This window comes from Aythya fuligula, chromosome 5 (assembly GCF_009819795.1).
Source record: "Aythya fuligula isolate bAytFul2 chromosome 5, bAytFul2.pri, whole genome shotgun sequence".
Lineage (NCBI taxonomy): Eukaryota > Metazoa > Chordata > Aves > Anseriformes > Anatidae > Aythya > Aythya fuligula.
In genome coordinates this window covers 15,570,596-15,580,887 of record NC_045563.1, presented here as the reverse complement: position 1 = coordinate 15,580,887, position 10,292 = coordinate 15,570,596, and the positions used below count along the sequence as shown (strand labels likewise).

The following is a 10,292-nucleotide window of genomic DNA, read 5'->3' as shown; positions in this document are numbered from 1 at the left end:
CATCAATACTACAAGCTGTATACAGTGGTAGGCAGGGGAGAAATACCAGTGTCTTTTGGACAAGGTAAAAATAGTTTTTGTCTTGTAAGGGATTAGAAATGTACATAATGATAACAGTTGTAAAACAAGCACTAGTACACAGTGGTGTACTGAAATGTTTTACTGTATCACAGGAATTAGCCAGTAATGTGAAAAAGTGCATGTCCTCTGGCCAATCAGTTACTTTTCAGAGGGTTTACAATTTTCCCTATGAAGAGGACGGTGCGGGTATACTTATCCACAATTGTCAGGAGAAAGGGCCTATTGAATTTGATTCGAGGTGGACGGGGAAAATCGCCAGATCTCCAGGTGATCTCCTTCACTGTGGCTCCCGCTGCTTCAGTGCCATTCTCATGAACACTTAGCACAGCTCTGTGGATCACCTGCAAGGACACAGAGCAAAACAACCTCCAGCTGACAAGCTGGAAAGGGGAAACTCCTCTGGTGACCTGGGCCAGCTCTCCAGACACGCATGTGGCAGCTGAGACCCACCCTAGGCACCGTGGGATGGGGGAAGGGAAGCCCCACTAGGGCCAGGGTGGGGGTTAGGGTTGGGAATGGCAGCAGGAGGGGAGCCAGGCCGCCACCCTCTTTAGTCTTGCCAGAGAACTCTGCCTGGATTGAAACCCAGCAGCACCAGCCTGGGGAAGGCCATCACCAGCCCTGCCCTTCCCACCACAGCACCATCAACTGTAACACCACCCCTGGTAGCCTCTGTTAGCTGTATGTGCAGAGAGCAACTCTTGAGCAGCGGACAGCCAAAAAGCACTCAAGATGACTGATGACAAGAAGTTTGGGTAGTAAAGAAACATGGTAATTTGGCCTACATTTGTTTTGCATTTGGCAGCTTCATGTGTTATCAGGAATCTACCCTATCATCTAGTTGAAAAAAATAACTTTTTGGGAGCACAAGAAGGGCAGGAATAATAGCTTTTTACCCTCTCTAAGGGGAGTGAGAGGATATTTTACCAAAGTTAACATGCTACCTTTAGATAATTTTTTTTTTTTGGTAGCCAAAAGAACATCTAATGATATGTAAGTCTTCTTCCTCATCCTTGAGCCATGTGTGCATAACCCCTTCTGTGCAAGTGTGGCTTCAGTTTTAGCAATGGTATGTCTTCCCTTGCCTCCAGACTAGTGGCTGTTGATGACTAAATTTTGCTTCAGAGAAACTGGGATAATCTTTTCATATAATATTAATGACAATTCCCAGGAACAGGCAAATCATGTGGTCACTGTGTTTCATGTGCTGACTTACTTTTGAAAGTATCAGTCCAGGCTCCTCAGTAATTCCTGACAGATCAGCATGTTCAGTAAATAGATCAGTCATACCCATTTGTTTGACTATCTTTTTCACATCATAGGTACCAGAAATAGAAAATTTTGGTATGTGCAGATGTATTTTTCTGTAAAAAATAACATACATAAGGACAAATTTTCAACTAGGTAATGCTCTTCAATAGCTTCACTTTAGTGACAATTCTCATTTATTTTTCTAGATGTTATAAGTTAAACTGAAAGCAGTATCAGGGTTCAAATAACACTTCTGGACAGTATATCCATGTAATGTAAAGTGTTGGAGCAGTATAAGCCCGTATTAACCTTCACTTTCACAGTGGGTTTCAAAGAGTTGCCCAGTGCGATACAGCCCCATCAATTCTGCTGCAAACAGAGCCTCACTAGGAAGCAGGTGTTCCTCAAAAGATTATAGCTAGTTATATGTTATACCTAAGGCTGTTTGAATACAGAACAGGGCCTAGGCCACCACAAAAACAGCTTCAGTAATGGTGAATGATTAAAATTTCCTTTTACACACAATACTGCAGATACCACCTGGCTCTCAACACCCCAATACCCACTTCAGAAATAAAGATAATAATAATAATAATAATAATTAATAATAATAAAAACACACTAAAATTCCGTTTTAGTTTCACATTGCCCATATGAGATAAGTGCCTATTAACTTCGTCAACTTGGTGCTAAGCAACTTGGTTTTCACTACCCAGAACTGTTTTTCATTTTTCAACTAAGAAAAGGGAAGTCATGCACAGAGAGGGACCAATAAGTGAACAGAGTTCAAGAAAATAACCTGCCCTTTAATGTTTTGTCTTGGTGAGACAAACATTACTAATGTATACATGGTTACATTACTGATATAACATGGTCACATCTCACCCTAGCAAAATCTCTTACCTGTCTTGGAGGAACTTTACCCATTTGGACATGGTCCTTTTCAAGAGAGCATCTTCCACCTGTTTCATCTTCCCTTCATCAGGCAAAACAAATAATGCTGCAACATTTCCATTGTAAGGTATCTGAACCAGCCAACAGGACAGCTCTTCATCAAAGTAATTTCTGTAGTAACCCTTCCGATACATCATGTCAACTTTTACAGTTGTTTTCTCATCCACAAAAAAATCCTCTTGTTGTGTATATAAAGCACTGAAGGGTTTCTCCCAATGGGCTTATGACAAAAAGAAAAATAATTCAGTAAAATACAAAGAGGAATGGTCACTATGAATAAAACAGGATCTAGTCTCACAGTCTTCCTTTGGTTAGAGCAAACCTATTTATTTATTTATTCATGTTACTGCACCCTTAGCTGTTCCAGTATCACAGCTTTTATTTCCAAGGTGCTTAAAAGCAATTATGGATAATACTGAAAACATCGTCTTTCATTAGAGCATGAGTCTATCAAAACATTAAAGAATTTACCAAGCACAGCAAATATGTTTGTTAAAAAAATCCAGTCTTTTACTCAACCAAGTGAGGACACAGACATTCATGCTGACTACACATGTACATGATTTTATAGGAATAATTTCCAGATAGTGAACATGGGTTCCTTCAACTAAAGAAACAAAACAAAAACAAACAAAACAAACAAAAAACAACAAAAACACCCTTTTACTAGAAACTATAACTTCTTTCTTTTTGATTTTCATTTCCTGTAATAAGCAGTAAGCATCTAAGTTACAACCTTAGCACCCTTTGATATTTCTTACCTTTAAAGAAGACATAGTTAACAAGAACCATTGCAGTGAGAGGATCAAGATTTTCCACTAATTTAAAAATTTTCCCATTTGTCTTTTCCTCAATATAACTGTTGATCTGGTTCTCTGCACTAGAGGAGTTGTTAAAGTCAGTAGAAAAGACTTCAGACTCATAAAAGCTTTTGACATCATCCAAGAACTTCTGTAGTGGTTTTAACATGTCTTCTATAAAAAGGACATTGCCCAGGCTCAGCTGGAGATCACCATCTGAACGGTTCAGCATGTGGAGAAGCTGGCAAAAACCTTCATGTATTTCCTGTTCCTGAGTCTTTTTCAGGTTAAAGGCAAGCCCTTCCAGAATCTGCGTCAGCGTTGCTGACTTGGCACCCAGTGCCAGCATTGCAAAGGAAGCAGAGATGCTTATGGGTGAAAAGAAAATATTTTGATCAGTTGCCTCGGATGCAACCAGCTTGTAAAATGAAAATGCAAAATCAGCATTGCTGGGAGCTATTTTGACAAAAGTTTTGTTTTTATCTGGATAAGCTACTTCCCCATGAGAACTGTGACCTGGGTAATATACTCCTTTAGGATCATCCTGCTTATTGCGGTAGTGAGGGTGCTGATGACACTGGGCAGCAGCATACAAACCAGCCAGTAATAAACACAAGGAGAAGGTGGGCTTCATTTTCCTTTTAACCCCTCCTGGAAAAGAGATAGACACACTGAATATGGCAGGGAAATTAATTTCTTCATCCTTGTGTGCTCCAGCCATGTAAAATGAGATTCTCAGAACATACCTGTTCTCAAAAATCTCTCACTTTTGTTTCACTTTCCTGATGCCAGTGATCCCCAGAAAGAATGTGTGGTAACTATGTGCATTACTGAGCACTCTCTCAAAAGATGCAATGTTGTTCATAATAACAAGTTTAAAAAAAAATAGTATAAAACTGTTTTTTGGTTTGCTGGTTTGTTAATTTTAAATTGCAAATAACTGGAAGTTTTTGACCTTTTCCCCAGAGAAAATGGTGGAAGCTGGATTTACTCTTGATACTGCAGGATGGCTGTTGCAGCACTACTAGTCTTTCTCTTTTAATCAAATAAATAGATAGTTACATACATGTTAAACAAAAATGTAATATAAACACAGATCATACTTTTAGGAGACAAATTACAAAATGCTTATACAATTTTCTCAAAGATAAAATTGAGTCACTGTGGCAGTGAAATCTCGTTATAGATATTTGTTGTTTCCAGAATAATTTTTTTTTTATTATTATTATTTGATTACTTAAAGTGTCTTCTTTGTTAGCAGGCAGTTCTTGCTGTTTTTTGACATGTTTTGAATTTTTGCATAACAGACACACCGCTCTGTTTACATGTGAAAAGCGCTCCTTCCCGGGCAACAACATAACCCCCCAAACTGATGTGTCCAAGTGATCCAAGAGAAAGCTGAAAGGGTACTTACAGTGCTACAAAGAGGACCTTGATGAGTTCATCTGATCTTGTCTGCTCCTTGCTCCCTTCAGTACCATTAAACAGGATTAAGCGGAGTGCCCCCGTTAATCATTAATTACTTCAAATAAAAATTACCAGTGAGGATGCACAGCAAGCAGTAATGGCATAGATATTATGGACAGTTCATTGAGATTAATTGTCCAAGCCAATATTGCTGGATGGTGGGGTTCTGAATGATAGGGAACACATCTCCTGCTGCTCCCATGCTTGTGGGTTCCTGTGACAAGCCTTCTGCGTGGGTCTGGTGGGATAGCTGTGCCCTTTGTGGCTGGAGAAGAACATGGTGAATTCACGTGAAGGCCACCCATAGCAGCCTGGGTCTGGCTCCTGGGGACAAAGGTCCCAGTGCAGCTCCCCAAGAAGTGCAGCCTGCCTGCCTGCCTGCCTTTCCCAGCCTGGTCTCAGGGGGACAGCAAACAGGACAGGGGTGCTGCCAGACACATAACTCCTCTTGTCAGGATTTCAAAACAGGATAAAAAAAAAAAAAAAAAAAAAAGATTTATAAATCTTATAAATCCCTTCTGCCTTACCATACTCCCTTTTTGACTCCATATTTACTGGTCTGGGGGCTTCTTTTCAGGGGAGCAGACTGTATGTAAGTGGTGATGGTCTCTAGGTTTCTTTAGTGAATAACAGCAGCTGGCAATGTGGCTTTACCACCCTTGGGAGACATTGCCAGTCAGTGCAGCTGCTGCCCCATTACTGCTGGACATCACCTGTGACTATTGGTGTGGTTGGTTAAATTCTCTCCATCCTTTTAGAAACAACACCAATAAGAACACCACAAACAAAACAAAACAAAACCAAAACAACAACAGGACAGCAAGTGCAAGGACAGAAAAAAAAATGTGGAAGGAATAGGGACTTGGTAGAAAACTCTCTTCTATCAGCTTTGTTTTGTGAAAGGCCTGGGACAGCTGGAGCTCTAGCTCCAGGAGAGACTTGGGTGCCTGGTCAGCTGCACAGCAAATCAATTCTAATTTCTTTGGAGCAACAATGGATAAGCTAAAAATTCCATCCTGGGAACACAGACATGTTTAAGAGATCAGTTAAATATGTGCCAGATAAAAACGTATAGACTATGCATACCTGATTGTATTGACACCTCCCAAAACATACTCAAGTTCCTTATGTTTTAATGAGTGACAGGGCTGTGGTGGGAATACCTACTTGGTACCTTCTGGTAAACGCAATTGCCTTCTTGGGGAAGGCAATGAGGAGGTAAGGTACCTTCTGATGCTATCTAAGAACACAAAGCAGGAAAGAATGTTTATGTTGCTTTCAATAGAAACAAAAACAAAAACAAAACAAAAACAAACAAAGAAAAACTAATTTATTGTGGTTTATAGACATTGTGAGATCAAGGAATAGTAATTCAGGAATATCGTGTTGCCTAGCAAGTATCTAAGCCATTCACAGAGAAGACTTCATTTTCTAGGTTTCGCTATGCCAAAAAAAACACAAATATATAAAAGATAATGCACATAATTCCTTCCTTACCATAAAAGACAGGCAAGACTTTTCTTTTCTATAGTCAAACAGCAAAAGAGGGCAGGGAACAACATTTTCTTATTGACATCGGCAACACTAATCTTATGTTTGCTGACCAAGTGACTGGAGCACTTGATAATTTGATCTGGATACAAGACCCTCAAATCTTATGAACAGTTCAACCTGAGAAAATCAGACCCAAACAACCCATACTGCAGGGGAATAGCTAATCCTCAGGCTGCAAGAGATTGACAAGAAAGTGAAAGGAAAACAGTGCCCAGTCTTCCCTCTGAGGATGTTTTTCCTAAAAATAAAATGAAAGTTAAAAAATACTTAAATGAGTTGTGCAGATAATTGTTTGGATTTTTCTGCTTATGAAACACACACAATATGTACGTGTAGAAATACAAATAGATCCGTAGGTATTCATATGGCTGGGGAAAGATCAACTACTATGACATGTTAACCTAATAATGCAGGCACAAGCCTGGGAGACAAAAAACCTTAGATTTCTATCCAAGAACTACCCAAGCATGTTGTTGAATACACATAAGAAATAATGCCCCTAGGAATTGTTTTTGAATGTGATACCTGATCGCACAAGATGTGTGTTACTAATTCTAACCGTGTGAGTATTGTATGAGGAGTTCTGCTAAAGATAATCATTATCGCTGCTAAATCAGAACCTGTGGCAAAAATTAATGCATTGTGACTTGAATTGGACAAAAACTGAAGAAATGTTGTCTCTAATTATGAAGTTTTATTAACAGAACTATAAATACAAAAGACCTTTTCTTCAAGCACTTGAAAAATTGCACGTTTTGTGGATTTTATATTATGAAATTCCCATTCTTTAAACCAATTTTTGCTAATAGCAAAAATATTTTTCCTACCATTTTATGAAGTGATGTAAAAATATTTTAAGCTTAATCATTAGGATTTTGTTGAAAGACCTGAAAATCACATCAAGTGTAAATGAAAGGAATAAAAAACAGAATATATTAAAAATGAGGCAAGGAGATAAGCTGATTAGGCTGTAAATACCCAGGCTGAGAGACCTTCACTCTTTCAGAGAAGTCATCATCATCAGAATGGAATAAGCCATTAGATATGGCTATTTTATATTTTAGTTAAATGTAGACTCCTTTCAGCAAGCTGTGGTGAGGTAGAAGAACTTGTCTTTACCTGATCTCATAGTTTTATGTTAGTTTAGTATCCAGCTCCTCATTTTAGGCAAACCATCCCTTTGTCATCAACTTCAGTAGCGTCCAGCCAATAAACTAGCCCAAAGAAATTAATGAGATTAAAATTCTGAGTTTATCCCTCTGTTCTGTTCTAATGAAGATTAATAGCACAACGTCAGTGCATGGTACTGATTCACATCACATTAAATTTTCATAGTACAAATGTTCGTGTACATTATTCTCCCCACAAACTGCACTCCTAGGCGGGGGATCCCTGCCATGTGCTCATTGCTGGCTGCTGCGAGCAAAATTTACAGCAGCTGAGACCTGCCTGCCATCCCCACAGCAGGTACAAACTTGGATTTCACTGATTTTCACATGATAGTATAATGTTTTTTCAATTTCCTAGTTCTCTGGTAAGCCTAACTGCTATTTGGCAATGAACTGCAGTGTTATGGAGGTTAGCTAAGAGAAGGCAAGTGGCTACAGACATGAAAATCTGAGGCTGTTTCCTTTGGAAACCAAGCTGTTTGTTTTGTTTTCTTTGCATTTGAGGTTAAGAGTCACACTTTCTCAGCTTACACAGTTCACGTGACTCAATTTCTCATTATCTGTCATGAATATTTTCATCATCCTTACATTTACTTATGAAAAAAAAAATAGATTTTATATATATTACATTTCAATAATATGTCACTCCATTTTTATCCCTAGCTTTACTTATATGTGTTCTCCAAGAAGCTTATATTTTAATTCAGTTTCTGTGGCATTAGTTGATAGATACTTTGGAAGCAGGGAATTCCTAATTGCCTAACACTTAACACTAATTCCTAAATGCCTAACACTCCTGAATCTCATATGTACACTAGCTACCTGATAAAACTTATTGAAGAACTGTAATAAAATTGGTTTGAGTGAATATGCAGTTAGCAAATGCAAAAATTCTTGGTAAAAACATGGTACATAAAATACAATTGCTTAGATGAATAGTGACTGAAAAGCATCGTTACGAAGAATCCACCTTGGAAAAGCGAGCAGACTATAACTCCATATATAACCAATCTGGAGCAAATCAGCCAAGAAACCCTTCAAATTTAAATTGTTTCTAAGAGACTTTCAGCTTTAAACTAGACTACTGCGGAAGCACTTTGGAAAAGCTTTTCCAAGTTTGGAATGGTGAATTACAGAACTGGAAAATGATGAAATGATGCATCTTTGAACTGTTGTTCATTGTATGCTTTGGACTGAAAGTTATTTGCTTACCAAAGAAATGCAGATGACCTAAGTTTCCACTGATTTACGCTCAGTATAAAAACTAGAGTCACGGATATGTAGCACTGAAAATTCACTTTCTCCAGACAAATATATTTTTAAGCTAGAAGGCACCTGCTTACAAGTTAGATTTATCTCGTGCCAGTGCTACGTAATGGGAGAAGGACAACATGCTGGTTACTTCAGCCTCTAGCAGAGAGCTTGTACAATGCACCTGGGTAAATATGGGTCTTTTCTGACCTTTTCCTATTCCATTTGATTTTATCCTCTCTCAACAAGAAAAGTTTGAGGTTTGCAGTGCAAAAGATGGTTGAGAGCTTAAGAACTTCCATTCAGTCTCATTGTCCTGGGTCTGAGCACTCTCCCCCAAAAGTGATCTGTTGCGCAGTGGAGCACTGGGAGAGGTGCATGTGGAGCATGTACAGGACTGATAGATCTTTGGGACTGCAGGATCATCCTGCAATGTCCACTCTACATACACCACTAGCTGTATGCAGAACCATCTGCTTTCTTTGGCTTTGAAGCTGTCTCCTCCATGAGAAGCTAGGGGCATAAGAACGCCCCTAGCTTCTGCATTAGATGTATGGTAAACTTTCAGTCTTCATCCACATATTCTGCTCCACGTTTATATTCCCCCCAAGATATTTTTTTCCCTAGCTAAAGATCTCTCATCTCAAACAGGAGCTATTTCAAAACTTTGATTACCCTTAGTACCCTTTTCTAAAGATGTTTCAATTCTCATATATTCTTTTTGTTATTACAGGAGCAGAACTACCTGCTCTAATCGATGTGTAGATGATCCAGATAATTAAACAGTGGCACAATATTCCTATCTGATTTGCTCTTTTTTTTTTTTTTTTTTCCCTCTAATAATTTCTAATATTTAATTTGCCTCCTACCCCACTACAGAACTGAACAGTACATAAACTACTTACCATAACACTGAGGATGTATTCCTGAGTAGCTAGTCAGTTCAAGTATAGTATTTACCAATCCTGCATGTAAAACTTAAAAAGAAAATCAAAATCCCTACTGACACAGCAATACTAAGCCAGAAATATAGTGCTCTTTCAGGCTTCAAGACATGACAAAATTTGTCATGTCCATTCCTTGATTTTACCAGAAGATGGTGGCACAGGGCTCCATTTCCCATAATCTCCAGAACATGAGGCTCTGTATCTGTGGATGTACCCGCAGAAAACAGGCTTGCAAATTCATAATACAAGCTTGGATTCTTGCAGAGATCTTACCAGCCATAACTGGTTTACTGAAATGAGAACTTTTTACCAGCAGAATTTGCCCCACACACTTTATTATCCTGGTGCAAAGGAACCTTTCTCATGCAGGCAACATAGAATGACAATTTCAACAGGGAATAAAAGTTCTCATTTTGGAATGAAGTTGCCTACACAGAGAAACCTCTTGGAATTGCTACTTAAATTTAAATTTAAATTTAAATAGATGTCTCACATTATTTAAATTTCTGGTGCAAACATGACTTCGAACAAGAAATAACCAAATCCTTTATGGAGATATCTTGGAATTACACTTGAAGATTTTTGCTTCCAGAGCCAGGTAGAAAGTATTAGGACTAAACTTTTAATCATTTGTTATTTAATAGATTAATACTGTCAGCCATAGTGAAGAATCAGAAGTTAAAGCAGCTAGCTTTGAATAAAAAATATTCAATTAAATTAAGTTTATGATATGATTCAATTGCTCCATTTTCTTAAACAATTCTTTGACACTTTAAACTTTAGGGATGTTCTGACATATCCATGAGATGGTTTATTGT

General features: G+C 38.3%; 1 protein-coding gene across 1 annotated transcript; it reads right to left on the bottom strand.

Annotated features, from left to right (window-relative positions):
- Positions 1–215: 215 nt before the first annotated feature.
- LOC116489480 (alpha-1-antitrypsin-like) lies at positions 216–3,807 on the bottom strand. The gene is made up of 4 exons (XM_032187888.1): positions 3,048–3,807; positions 2,236–2,506; positions 1,298–1,445; positions 216–422 (listed from the first exon to the last, which is right to left on the bottom strand). Exons 1-4 carry the CDS (start codon positions 3,805–3,807, stop codon positions 216–218), a joined length of 1,386 nt encoding a protein of 461 aa, XP_032043779.1.
- Between the last annotated feature and the right edge of the window lie 6,485 nt (positions 3,808–10,292).